Source organism: Aethalodelphis obliquidens, unplaced genomic scaffold, assembly GCF_003676395.1.
Source record: "Aethalodelphis obliquidens isolate GAN/ISIS:26980383/991018 unplaced genomic scaffold, ASM367639v1 scaffold4, whole genome shotgun sequence".
Classification (NCBI taxonomy): Eukaryota; Metazoa; Chordata; class Mammalia; order Artiodactyla; family Delphinidae; genus Aethalodelphis; species Aethalodelphis obliquidens.
In genome coordinates, this window is record NW_020837948.1 from 53,082,858 (window position 1) to 53,097,768 (window position 14,911).

A 14,911-nucleotide genomic window follows, 5' to 3' on the forward strand; every position below is an offset into this window, starting at 1 on the left:
ACTTATTATGATTTTAGGCAGCCTCTCTGCTAATGGGTGCGTCTGTGTTCCTGTCTTTCTAGTTGTTTGGCATAGGGTGTCCACCACTGTAGCCTGCTGATCGTTGAGTGGAGCTGGGTCTTAGCTTTGAGGTGGAGATCTCTGGGAGAGTTTTTGTCATCTGATATTATGTGGGGCTTGGAGGTGTCTGGTGGACCAATGTCCTGAACTCGGCTCTCCCGCCTCAGAGGCTCAGGTCTGACACCCGGCCAGAGCACCAAGACCCTGTCAGCCACACGGCTCAGAAGAAAAGGGAGAAAGAAAGGAAGGAAGGAAGGAAGAGATGGAGTGAGGGAAGGAGGAAGAGAGAAAAAAGGAATAAAATATGTTATTAAAAATAAAAAATTTAAAAAAGAGAGAAAGAAAGAAGAGAGTAACCAAACCAAAAAAGTTGGTTATAGCGCTAAAAACTATAGTTACAAACAAACAAAATGGACAGTCAGAACCCTAGGACAAATGGCAAAAGCAAAGCTATACAGACAAATCACAAAAAGAAGCATACACATACACACTCACAAAAAGAGAAAAAGGATAAAAATTAGGGCTTCCCTGGTGGCGCAGTTGTTGAGAGTCCGCCTGCCGATGCAGGGGAGGCGGATTTGTGCCCCAGTCTGGGAATATTCCACATGCAGCAGAGTGGCTGGGCCCGTGAGCCATGGCCGCTGAGCCTGCGCGTCCGGAGCCTGTGGTCTGCAACAGGAGAGGCCACAACAGTGAGAGGCCCGCATACTGCAAAAAAAAAAAAAAAAAATTAAAGAAGAGAGCAACCAAATCAATAAAGAAATCTACCAATGAGAATAAGCTCTAAATACTAAACTCCGATAAACATAAACCAGAAACAAATTATTTGGAGAAAGCAAACTCCAAATCTACAGCTGCTCCCGAAGTCCATCACCTCAATTTTGGGATGATTTGTTGTCTATTCAGGTATTCCACAGATGCAGGGTGCATCAAGTTGATTGTGGAGGTTTAATTCGCTGCTCCTGAGGCTGCTGGGAGCAATTTCCCTTTCTCTTCTTTGTTCGCACAGCTCCTGGGGTTCAGCTTTGGATTTGGCCCCGCCTCTGTGTGTAAGTTTCTTGAGGGCATCTGTTCCCTACCCAGACAGGACAAGGTTAAAGAAGTGGCTGATTAGGTGGCTCTAGCTCACTCATGCTGGGGGTAGGTGGGGTATGGAAGGTGGGGCAAGCCTGTGGCAGCAGTGGCCACTGTGACGTTGCAATAACCTGAAGTGCGCCGTGTGTTCTCCCGGGGAAGTTGTCCCTGGATCATGGGACCCTGGCAGTGGCGGGCTGCACAGGCTGCCGGGAGGGGAAGTGTGGATAGTGACCTCTGTTTGCTCACAGGCTTCTTGGTGGCTGCAGCAGCAGCCTTAGCATTTCATGCCCATCCCTGGTGTCTGCGCTGATAGCCACAGCTCACGCCCAACTCTGGAGCTCATTTAGGCGGTGCTCTGAATTCCCTCTCCTCACACACCCCTAAACAATGGTCTCTTACCTTTTAGGCAGGTCCAGACTTTTTCTTGGACTCCCTCCCAGCTAGCTGTGGCGCACTAGCCCCCATCCAGGCGGTGTTCATGCAGCCAACCCCAGTCCTCTCCCTGGGATGTGACCTCCAAAGCCCAGCCTCAGCTCCCAACCACCCCCCCCCCCCCCCGGCGGGTGAGCAGACGAGTCTTTTGGCCTGGTGAGTGCTGGTCGGCACCGATCCTCTGTGTGGGAATCTCTCCGCTTTGCGCTCTGCACCCCTGTTGCTGAGCTCTCCTCCGTGGCTCCAAAGCTTCCCCCCCCCATCCCCCACCCCTGTCCCTGCCCGTGAAGGGGCTTCCTAGTGTGTGGAAATTTTTCCTCCTACAGCTCCCTCCACAAAGTGCAGGTCACGTCCCTATTCTTTTGTCTGTTTTTCCTTTTTTCTTTTGCCCTTCGCAGGTACCTGAGGAGTTTCTTGCCTTTTGGGAAGCCTGAGGTCTTCTGCCAGCATTCAGTAGGTGTTCTTTAGGAGTTGTTCCACATGTAGATGTAATTTTGATGTATTTGTGGGGAGGAAGGTGATCTCCATGTCTTACTCCTCTGCCATCTTGAAGGCACCCCCCCAAATTTTCCCTTTTTATAAGGACATCAGTCATTATTGGATTAGGGGTCCATCCTACTCCAGAGGGATCTCATCTCAACTAATTACACCCTATTTTCAAATAAGGTCACATTCTGAGGTACCAGATTTGGTGAGGGACACAAATCAACCCATAGAAGAACTATTTTGGCAATAACCACACCTATGGTGATGGCTTTACCCCGATTTAGTCACTTTCCCCCAGTATGTTTATAAACAGAATAGAAAAAAACTTGAAGAAATCAGAAAGGTAATAAAAACTTGTAGATAAAATGAGCTCTGTCAGAGACAGTTTATGATGGTGCTTCTGGATCCTGATTCCTCAGGTATGGGGCTCTTGAGCTTTGCCTCACAGTAGCCTCTGGGTCTAGCCTTTCCCCTGAGAGACAGCACTGTCCTTTATATTCAGCCCATACACAGATGAAAGTTCCCTTTCTTTCTCCTTTCTTCCTATTCCCTGACAGCAGCTAGAATTTCCAGAGGAAGTTTGACTAAAAGCTACGAAAAAAGAACCTGGTGAGTTTGAAAGCACAGATTTCTTATCTTAAGAAAAATAAATGCTAGCCCCATCTAGGGCTAATTTAGCTCCTCTACTAAGTTGTGGTCTTCTATGGCCTCTATGAATGTGTTGTGTATTCACTGAGGTCTGGCTGGAGGGAACACCAGATTCCTAGCGCTGTATGAGCTCTTGGAACTGTTTACCTTACAATAACTGTTCCTTCCTCAGAAGCTGTTCTTTTCTGGCTTTGTCGGATTTCACCCTACACATGCTCAGACTGGTATCAACCCAAACACTCAACAGGAACAATATGCACATACCTGGAATTCTTTCCTTTTGCAGCTCCCTCCTTTCTGGGATAATCTCAGCTGCCTTGATCTCCTTGATTTCTGGTTCTTCAATTCAGCAAGTTTCCATTTCCCCTCCTTGGTCATAGTCTGGGAATTATGTGCATGCTGAGAACCCAGGAAATGCAAGTGCTCCCTTCATTTATCTCCCTTTCCTTGGAGATCGCAGGTCTGTGTTGTCTGTTGTCCTATGTGTGAAAATAGTTGCTTCCTATACTTGGTCCAATTTTCCAGTTGTTTTCATAGGATGTAATTCCAATCTGACCCACTCTGTAATGACACAAAGTGAAATTCTCCCTGGCATATGTTTTCGAGACATTTGGCCTTCGTACATAACTAAATTAACTGTTCTAATAGAAGACAATGTTTGGAACTTGTTTTAACTCTCCAGAACTGTTGCTTTGTTTTTACTATTAGTTGTCTATTCTATTTTTCATTTGCCTATTTTTCTGAAAGTAGAAAGCTGTGTGGGGTTGAGAGTTGTTGGGAGTTGAAAATGGATGGTTTAAATTTGGTTAATCACCATCTAGTTAACTTATGTTTACCATGCAAATACTAATTTGGTTTCATAAGTTAAGTGAGTCACCGATTGATGATTATTTTTGTGCATGATGTACTTGGCGAAGATGGAGAAATAGATATTATCATTGATAACACAGTGCTGAACTAAGATGCCCCGAGGTTGCCCACTATTTCAAGAAGGTAGTATTATTTCTCTGGGCTATGTTCCCGAGTTTACCTACAATTCTGCAGTGTGTGATCATGAGGACCAGAGCTTCAGAGTTCTTCACATGGGGAAATCCAGTCCACTGTGGTGTCACCATAAAATGTCTCAACTACTTTCTTGCTATTCCTGAAAAATAAAACTCCTGAAAGAGAAAACAAAGCTGCAAATAACATGACTGCAAATAACATTCTGTCCATGTCATCTTGGTTATAAAACTCAGACTAAAGATTAAAAAAAAGTTATGGTGCATCTCTCTGATGGGCTATAAGGAATTCATTAATATCTTGTTTTCAAAAGCACATTTAGTAACAGTGGGATTAGAAAATGCTTATCATAAAAATGCCAAAATATTTCATTATAATATAAAATTGTAAATACAGTATGATAATCTTTTGTGTGTGTATACACACACACAGACACAACTATATACATATAGATACATTTCATACATATGTATATATATAAAACTGGAAGAAATTTTATATAAAGGTTAGCAACTATTAATCTGAGTCATGGAATTACTGATAATATTTACTCTTGATTGTCAGATTCCATCTTTATCATTTATCTATTTTCATACTTACCAAATTTTCCATGGTAAATATATATTTTTCTATAATCAGAAAATTTTTTCCAATTTTATAGAAAATCATTGAGAGGACAGTATTGGTTAAAAGTAAATTGAAATGCTGGTTTTATTCAAAAAACAAAACAATGGTGAAGTACATAAATGAATTTTGAATGCTGCAGTCTCATCTGTTGTCTAGACGGCTGAAAAGTTTTGAATTTATTTTTCTTTCCTTTTTAGATCAGCATCAAGGTCACAGTACAGGACATGTTCACTGGCATTGAGAAACTTGTTAGTGTGGCTTTCTCTACGTTTGTAGCCAAACCAGTTGGAAAAGAAAAGGTAAATTTCTTTGTGAAGAGTATCTAGCGTGTAATTCAGGGACATATCAACAGAAGTATAAGCATCAGAATTATTATGGAATAAGGGACGTTTCTTTTTACCGTGAGATATACTTTCCCAAGATTTGTTACTCACCAATACTTATCGTAATTTTCACCAATATTTATGTGGTAATATCATAGTATTAACTGCCTTAGAGAAAATGAGAGATGTAGCCAGTTCGTGAAAGAGAAAAACACGTGTTTTAAATGATCTGAAGGTCATGTCTGTTTCCCCATAATATTGCTTGCTGGTTTAGTTCTTTTCTTTTGTGGTTATATAACTCAAAATTGAGTTAAAATATTTTTTTAAAGCAAGTGCATTTTAGCTAGCAGTTGTGTCTTATGGTCCAATCACTTTTTCATACCTAAAGGAATAATGTCAAAGTTGCTGAGTTATTGAAGTTTAAACATAAGCTGCAGGGCATATATAGGGTAAAAACACCCTTAAAAGAAATATGTTGGCCTCATGTGGGTGCCCAGTGGGCTTGCCTTGCTTTGGCCCAGAGCAGCATGTCCCTTGTCTGCTGCGGACTTACTCATAATTTCTTGGCTTTTCTTTTTAGGGTCAGAGTGCCTAGGGGAGGATCTGCATTTAGTCTAAGCATTATTTTTTTAACATTTTATTTATTTAGTTAGTTTATACAGCAAGTTCTTATTAGTTGTCTATTTTATACATTATTAGTGTATATATGTCAATCCCAATCTCCCAATTCATCCCACTGCCACCCCCCCCACCCACTCTTTCCCCCGTTGGTGTCCATAAGTTTGTTCTCTACATCTGTGTCTCTATTTCTGCCTTGCAAACCGTTTCGTCTGTACAATTTTTCTTGATTCCACATATATGCGTTAATATACGATATTTGTTTTTCTCATTCTGACTTACTTCACTCCATATGACAGTCTCTAGGTCCATCCATGTCTCTACAAATGACCCAATTTCATTCCTTTTTATGGCTGAATAATATTCCATTATATATATGTACTACATCTTCTTTATCCATTCGTTTGTTGATGGGCATTTAGGTTGCTTCCATGACCTGGCTATTGTAAATAGTGCTGTAATGAACATTGGGGTACATGTGTCTTTTTGAATTATGGTTTTCTCTGGGTATATGCCCAGTAGTGGGATTGCTGGGTCATATGGTAATTCTATTTTTAGTTTTTTAAGCTCCATACTGTTCTCCATAGTGGCTGTATCAGTTTACATTCCCACCAACAGTGCAAGAGGGTTCCCTTTCCTCCATGCCCTCTCCAGCATTTGTTGTTTGTAGATTTTCTGATGATGCCCATTCTAACTGGTGTGAGGTGATACCTCATTGTAGTTTTGATTTGCAATTCCTCTAAGAATTAGTAATGTTGAGCAGCTTTACATGTGCTTCCTGGCCATCTGTATGTCTTCTTTGGAGAAAAGTCTATTTAGGTGTTCTGCCCACTTTGGGACTGGGCTGTTTGTTTTTTTAATATTGAGCTGCATGAGCTATTTATATATTTTGGAGATTTATCCTTTGTCTGTTGATACATTTGCAAATATTTTCTCCCATTCTGAGCATTGTCTTTTTGTCTTGTTTGTAGTTTCCTTTGCTGTGCAAAAGTGTTTAAGTTTCATTAGACCCCATTTGTTTATTTTTGTTTTTATTTCCATTACTCTAGGAGGTGAGTCAAAAAAGATGTTGCTGTGATTTATGGCAAAGAGTGTTCTTCCTATGTTTTCCTCTAAGAATTTTATAGTGTCTGGTCTTACATTTAGGTCTTTAATCCATTTTGAGTTTATTTTTGTGTATGGTGTTAGGGAGTGTTCTAATTTCATTGTTTTACATGCAGCTGTTCAGTTTTCCAATCACCACTTATTGAAGAGACTGTTTTTTCTCCACTGTATATCCTTGCTGCCTTTGTCATAGATTAGTTGACAACAGGTGCATGGGTTTATCTCTGGGATTTCTATCCTGTTCCATTGAACTATATTTCTGTTTTTGTGCCAGTACCATATTGTCTTGATTACTGTAGCTTTGTAGTATAGTCTGAAGTCAGGGAGTCTGATTCATCCAGCTCTGCGTTTTTCCCTCAAGATTGCTTTGGCTATTCAGGATCTTTTGTGTCTCCATAGAAATTTTAAGATTTTTTGTTCTAGGTCTGTAAAAAATGCCATTGGTAATTTGATATGGATTGCATTGAATCTCTGGATTACTTTGGGTAGTATAGTCATTTTCACAATATTGATTCTTCCAATCCAAGAACATGGTATATCTCTCCATCTGTTTGTGAAATCTTTGATTTCTTTCATCAGTGTCTTCTAGTTTTCTGCATACAGGTCTTTTACCCCCTTATGTAGGTTCATTCCTAAGTATTTTATTCTTTTTGTTGCAATGGTGAATAGGATTGTTTCCTTAATTTCTCTTTCTGAACTTTCATTGTTAGTGTATAGGAATGCAAGAGATTTCTGTGCGTTAATTTTGTATCCTGAAACTTTACCAAATTCATTGATTAGCTCTAGTTGCTTTCTGGTGTCATCTTTAGGATCATCTATGTATAGTATCATGTGATCTGCAAACAGTGACAGTTTTACTTCTTCTTTTCCAATTTGTATTCCTTTCCTGTTTTTCCTCTCTGACTGCCGTGGCTAGGACTTCCAAAACTATGTTGAATAATAGTGGTGAGAGTGTACATACTTGTATTGTTCCTGGTCTTAGAGGAAATGCTTTCAGTTTTTCACCATTGAGAGTGATGTTTGCTGTGGATTTGTCATATATGGGCTTTATTATGTTGAGGTAGGTTCCCTCTATGCCCACTTTGTGGAGAGTTTTTATAATAAAATGGGTGTTGAATTTTGTCAAAAGCTTTTGCTGCATCTATTGAGATTATCATATGGTTTTTATCCTTCAATTTGTTAATATGGTGTATCACATTGAATGGTTTGTGTATATTGGAGAATCCTTACATTCCTAGGATAAACCCCACTTAATCATTGTGTATGATCTGTTTAATGTGTTGTTGGATTCTGTTTCCTAGCATTTTGTTGCGGATTTCTGCATCTATATTCATCAGTGATATTGGTCTGTAATTTTTTTTTTTTGTAGTATCTTTGTCTTGTTTTGGTATCAGGGTGATGGTGGCCTCATAGAAAGAGTGTGGGAGTGTTCCTTCCTCTGCAATTTTTTGGAAGAGTTTGAGAAGGATGGGTGTTAGCTCTTCTCTAAATGTTTGACAGAATTCACCTGTGAAGCCATCTGGTCCTGGACTTTTGTTTGTTGGAAGATTTTTAATCACAGTTTCAATTTCATTACTTGTGATCAGTCTGTTCATATTTTCTAGTTCTTCCTGGTTCAGTCTTGGAAGGTTATACCTTTATAAGAATTTGTCCATTTCTTCCAGGTTATCCATTTCATTGGCATAGTTGCTTGTAGTAGTCTCTTAGGATGCTTTGTATTTCTGCGGTGTCCATTGTAACTTCTCCTTTCTCATTTCTCATTTTATTGATTTGAGTCCTCTCCCTCTTTTTCTTGATGAGTCTGGGTAAAGGTTTATCAATTTTGTTTATCTTCTCAAAGAACCAGCTTTTAGTTTTATTGATCTTTGCTACTGTTTTCTTTGTTTCTATTTCATTCTGTTGCATCACATTTCCAGGTTTCTGGAGGTCAGTTAGAGTTTTACTCTGACTTATTGATTTTTTCAGTTTGCTTATTAGACAATGTTTTCACCATGTGTTGAAATTTCCAAATTGGGAATATCTCTTGGTACATGATAGCTTTCTCTAGAACATCTTTATTCTCTCCCTTTGATAGATTAATTTTGCAAAAGGTAGAAAGCATTTCTTGATAAGAATTTAGTGGAGTCAAAGTCCCTCCCCTCACTCATTAATCTGAAGAATTTTTAATTTTGTAGTTCTGTTGAAAATTTTTTAAATCAGGGAAAATTAATATTTGGAAAACTTATTAAGGCACATATTATATGAACAAATAATTAAGTCTATGTTGATTTTTTTTAGTTTAAAAATATTTTAAGAAAAAAATTAAGTCAAAATAAAATGCATATATAAACACCCATAAATGCTCTATTTACTTTGAGTTAGAAAACAATGTAGCATATCATTTGTTTTTGCAAAATTCATGATGTGCTTTTATAGTTTAACAGGGCAATGAAAGATAACTGTTTTTCTTTCTCTAGATTCATTTAAAACCAGTCACACTTCTAACTGAACAAGATCATGTGGAACATAATCTGGCTTCTGAGAGAAGGAAAGTTCGATTACAACATGAAGATACTTTTAAAAACTTGATGAAGGAAAGTGGCAAGTTTGATGGTCAGTAAATCTACTTACAGGAACTTTAATTATATGACTGTGGCCTAGCATGTGATCTATCCTGGAGAATGTTCCATGTGCACTTGAGAAGAATGTGTATTCTGCGGTTTATTGATCCTTTCCAGTAATGAGAAAGAAAACCAGAGCTAGAATAACCTCAATTCAGGTCAGAGTTCCTGACCAGAAAATGCGGGATAAATGTAAAATTGTCCAAGCAGAATGACACAATACTTAATGAACATACAAAGTACAAGAATTGAAATTGACCTCCAGATGAGTATGCCCCTATTTGGAAGCCTGTAGAAAGGGTGACATTTGTTTATTGTACTTAACATGGGTACACAGCCAGAGCTGTGAGCCTAGACTGATCTCTAAACCTGGAAGAACCCTATTTCCCCATTGATTGGCAATTACCTCAAATAGGCATACTTCTGCACCAAGGTCCCCTATACTCAATATATTTCTGCGTAGATGTCATAGCTGATGCTTATACACATATGACCTGCCCTAGTTATCTCCTCTATGTGTCCTAGTGTAGGCCATGTATGTCTTCATAGGAATCAAGTAGCTTTTTCTTTAATTATCCCTCAGAAAAGGAGTTGCCTTATATTTGAGTCTTTACAATGTCTCTCACAGTATAAGGTCCTCTTAATTTTTTATTTTTATCCTGGTAACACAATACTCAAACAAGTATGCACCTTTCTTTTTTTCATTTAACAATATAGTTTACAGATAATTTATATTAATTTATTTTGAAACAAAAAAGTACCATTTGAATAAGAGAAATTAACCTCAAAAAGTCTCAATCAATACTGGTTTTGGATGTTTATAGAAAATTATCTAACAAAATCAGTACTTAAAAAAGAAGTTGGAAGGGATTTAAGACTTCATATGCTTTTTAAGGATCACTTTAGGAAACAATCCAATTCTGATTACAGCACTATGGTGGACTTGGAGTCTGAAAAAAACTAAAATTTCTGGATGAAATATTTACAAACATCTTTGCAAACACATCTCAGCAGGCAAAAAAATAAGAGAAAGGCTTGAAGTCCACAAATGATTAGAAACACAAATTCAGCAGTGTACGGAGATACAAGAGTTGGCATTTACTCAGGAGGAACCTGTATGTGCCAGACCTAGAGCTGTGTTTTAATGGGCCTGCCAGGGCTCAGGAGACACAGCCAGGTGGAAGGTTGGATCAAGGAACCATACCTGGAGCTGCAACACCCCCAAAATGATACCCTCAGTGGGTCAACTGGAAAAATCCCACCCCTCAGAGAGCTCTGGTAGGGATGCTTTCCACTTAGCCCTAGGTGGAATGGAAAAAAACTGTTTCTCTTTGAGGATTCAATCACAACTACATTCTCAAGCAGATTTGGTGTCAGAATTCACATAATTTGTTTGGCCCAAAACAGACCAAGTGATACTTAGTGTGAAGTGGTACTGTGCTATGTACCCACGGGTGATCTGCAGCCACAAATACAAAGCCTCTGTGAAGAAATGACTTTAAGCCCAGCCCTTAAGAACTGTCACAGATAAAGATCCAAGGAATGTGAGCTCCTAGTCAAAAATCACAAAAGACAAAAATAAGTCACCTAAATCCAAAAAAGCACCAGACCATAGAATGAGGTCCACAAAGACTACAGATATTGAATTTACCATATAAAGAATGTGCAGTAAGAACATTAATATATTTTAAGAAAAGAGTATCAAAAGTATTATATAGGAACAAGAAAATGACCTAGACTACTTGACAAAGAAGCAAAAGGAATTTCTATAAAAAGAATATATAATAATTAAAATTTGAAACTCAGTGAATGGGACTTCCCTGGTGGTGCAGTGCTTAAGAATCTGCCTGACAGTGCAGGGGACACGGGCTTGATCCCTGGTCTGGGAAGTTCCTACATGCCATGGAGCAACTAAGCCTGTGTGCCACAACTACTGAGCCTGCGTTCTAGAGCCTGTGAGCCACAACTACTGAGTCCACACGCCACAACTACTGAAGCCCGCGTGCCTAGAGCCCATGTTCCCCAACAAGAGAAGCCACCACAATGAGAAGCCCGTGCACCACAACGAAGAGTAGCCCCGGCTTGCCACAACTAGAGAAAGCCCGCGTGCAGCAATGAAGACCCAATGCAAACAAAAAAAATAAACAAAAATTAAAAAAAAAACTCAATGGATGAATTAAACAGCATCTAAGACAGTAAACTGGAAAAGTAAATCTGGAGAAGTTACCTAGAATGCAGATGGATAGGCAAAGAAATGGGAAATATATAAGAGAGATTAGGAGATATAGAGAATGGAGTAAGAAGTCTAACAAGCATCTAATCAAAGTTCCAGGAAGAGAGGAGAAAAAGAAAGGGGGAGAAGTAACATTTGAAGCAAACAACATTGACATTTCATTAAAGGGTAACATGAAAGTTTCATATACATATGAAAAGATGTTGGACCTCATTATTAATCAGGGAAATGCAAATTATAACCTCCATGAGACACTATTTCACACCCATGAAATTGGAAAAATTGAGGAGTCCACAATACTATTTAAGTGAAAATGGGGAGCAGTAGGAACTGTAATAAACAACAGACAGAAGTATAAATCAGTACAATCATTTTGTTACCTAAAAATATTCTGTTGTTAGTAAGGACTGTGAACGTGTAATAAATCAGCAAAGTTAAGTTTATTCATCCATTTATTCATTCAATAAATATTGACTGAGCACCCACATTCTGGAATTTTATTAGAATTTTTAAAAATCAGTCCTTTCCCAAAGGAGCTTAGGATATAGGGGGTCAGATAATCAAAGATCACACAAATAAACATAAAATTATAACCGTGAAAGAAAGGTACAAGTGGGAGCTCATAATAGTGGGGCTGCTGTGGTCAGAGGCGGCTTTCCTGAGGAAGTAGTGACTGAGATGGGCCAAGAGAGAATAGGAGGTAAGTGGAAGAAAGTGTGGGTGGCCAGTGGAACTGACGCTGACAGAGGGAGCACCACGTACAAATGCCCTGATGTTGAGGGCAACATTTAGTTACAGGAACTGAAAAAGGGCTATTGTGGTTGGAACAAAGGGAGAGAGAGCTTGAGAGGGGAAGGGGTGCTAGGAGCAAATCAGACTAGCTGGGGCTGGAGAGGTAGGCATAGGTCAGACAGGAAAGGAAGGGCTTGGGGCCATAGGAATGATTTAGGTTCTTCTAATAGGCCAAGGGGAAGTCACTGCATGTTTTTAAGCAGGGGACTGAAATGATCAGTGGAATGAAGGGGAAAAAACATAAAAGAAAAATACCATCAATTAATGAAAAATATAATAATTAGATCAGGAAATGGAGTTAAATCTCTGTAACCACTCTTTTCTGCTCACTTATATGTGACTGTGATAAGAAAGGCTCCATTCCCAGTTACCAACAACAGCCGGGCATGTCTGTGCTCTCACACTGAAAGCTCAGCTGTGCCTCTGACGGTACAACCAGGATGGTGCCCTACTCTGTAATTCTTTCTCCCACCTCTTCAACAATAGTACGTGAGATATAAGCCTAGCTGGTAATTCCCTTGATGATGCAGGCAATATAACTGAATACATTTTACTGCTTTGCCGCCAAAGTAAGTAATTTCTCCATTGTTGAGAGTCAAAACCAATTTGTCAGTAAATGAAGCAGATATGATTCAAAAGAAGCAGAATGACACTAAGAAGTACAATGTTTTGTGTCTTTTCTGTTTGTGACTGCATTCCTTGCAAAACAGTAACTACGGGAGGCCATATTCCCATTCTGAAGTTTATCATACAGCAAACTATTCCAGATTTTCAGTGTCTGTGGCCCTTTACAGCTCAAATCCCTTTCTTTTTTAATAACTTAATTGACATACCATAAATGGCCCATACTTAAAGTGTACAACTTGATAGGTCTTGAGACATGTATACCCCCATGAAACCATCACCACAATCAAGATAATAATATATCCATCAATCCCCAAATTTCTTTCTGCCCTGACCTGCTCTGATCTGCCCCTCTTCCACCTGAAGCAACTCAAACTTAAACTTAAACATTCTTTTAATCAAAATTCTGGTTGAGGGCTTCCCTGGTGGTGCAGTGGTTGAGAGTCCGCCTGCCGATGCAGGGGACACGGGTTCGTGCCCTGGTCCAGGAAGATCCCACATGCTGCGGAGCGGCTGGGCCTGTGAGCCATGGCCGCTGAGCCTGCGCGTCCGGAGCCTGTGCTCCGCAACGGGAGAGGCCACAACAGTGAGAGGCCCGCGTACCGCAAAAAAAAAAAAAAAAAAAAAAAAAATTCTGGTTGACTTGTAAAACAGGTTGGAATACAATCTCTAAAATGCCCTTTCTGATCTGTGGTCTTATCCAATTCACTGTAAATAAAGTCTATTCATTTCTTCAGGAGTTTTAAGTCTTTGGTAATAATTTATGTTTTCTAAAAATTCCCATGAGTTGAAGGAAAGGCTGTAGCCTCAGGTTCTGCATTTAACTCCACCATCTTTGTTCACATCCACCTTTCAGATCCCACTTGTGATGAAGAAGAAGGAACCGTTTCCACGAGGGGCACCTCTGTGCAGAGCATTGAACTTGTCCTCCCACCCCATGCAAACCATCATGGAAATACATTTGGTGGCCAGATCATGGCTTGGATGGAGACAGTGGCTACTATTTCTGCAAGGTTCTTGGTTTGGACCTTTGGCTTGTGATCTTGAGACCAGTGGGGAGAGGATAGAAGGGTCTGAGGCTCAGCTATTGGGCAGTCAAGGAAACAAGTACAGAACAATGTTGCCTTTTATCAAAATGAGAAAATGATAAGTCATTTTCCTGTTTACCTTAGAATTATTCTGTCCTTTTTTGAAGGTGAATGTTTAAATTCTTGGTTTAAAAATAAAAACGAAATGACAGTTCTTATACTTGATTCTGAATTATGACTGTTGATCTTATGACACTGCAACTCCTTGTCACATTACTTATGACAAAGTAGATGCAGGATAGAAACAGAAGATAGCCTTTACACTTAAAAACGGTCAAGATACAAACTTCTATAAAGGCGGTTTACAATTAGGTCTGATCTCTGAAGGTGCTGGTTAGAATCACCATGGCCAAAGGATTAACTGAAAAATAAGATGAGAAAGAGGAAAGAACTTAGAAAAGTACTTTTAAATGCTCCTCAGTTTCAAAAAGGGTTCCTTTATTCTTAACGAAGCCATGTAGGTAATTGAGCAGCTTTAAAGAACATTGTGTTCTCTGAAAATGCATTTGAACAGGATCTGCCCTTCCGACAATTTTTGTAACCACTGAAAATTGTTAAGGTTTTATTTCCCCCAAATTAAAGGAATTTTATTAGTAATATGTCTACAGTTACGACTATAATTAGAAACCTGTGGTTATCCTTCCTATAAATTGTGCACAAATATAAGAGCTTGTTTTTAAAATGACATTGTCACTCTTAATGACAATAAAGCATTTGAACCTGTTCTATTGTAAAGGCTTACAATATAATTAACTATGGCAGAGTCTGTTCACTTATTGTTGGCACAATTCTTTAGAGTAATTGGAAGACTACAGTGGGAATCTAAAATGTAGAAAATTATGGAAGTAACTTTCTGAGATTAAATTTTCTTTATCGATTTTCAAAACTCCGCACACCACAAAAATTGTAAAATGTATTCTTTGTAGCCTTTCAGGCTTTGTGCAGCAATCCAGGTAATTTTTCTTTAGGGGAAAAAAATTAGTCTTTGACATGCGGGTGAACTCAAGTAACAGTGAAGCCAAGGAATGCATGTGAATGGCACCAGCTGACAGTTCTCTTCACTGTGCCCCACTCCAACCTGGGAGTCACAGCTTTCTGTGATTGTAGTCATGAGCTGTCAGGAGGGAAAAAAATCCCTCAAATTAGAACAAACGACAGCGGTTTGTTTTTTGGAGATACTTCCATAGGGCACAAAAC

General features: G+C 39.2%; 1 protein-coding gene across 1 annotated transcript in view; it reads left to right on the top strand.

The window, feature by feature from the left end:
* Positions 1–2,319: 2,319 nt before the first annotated feature.
* The window catches only part of ACOT12 (acyl-CoA thioesterase 12), a 28,536-nt gene continuing 15,944 nt past the window's right edge, over positions 2,320–14,911 (top strand). Inside the window, exons 1-4 of the mRNA XM_027101255.1 lie at positions 2,320–2,352; positions 4,530–4,631; positions 8,834–8,969; positions 13,483–13,639. Coding sequence (XP_026957056.1) covers positions 2,320–2,352; positions 4,530–4,631; positions 8,834–8,969; positions 13,483–13,639 — 428 coding nt within the window. The remainder of the gene's footprint in view (positions 2,353–4,529; positions 4,632–8,833; positions 8,970–13,482; positions 13,640–14,911) is intronic.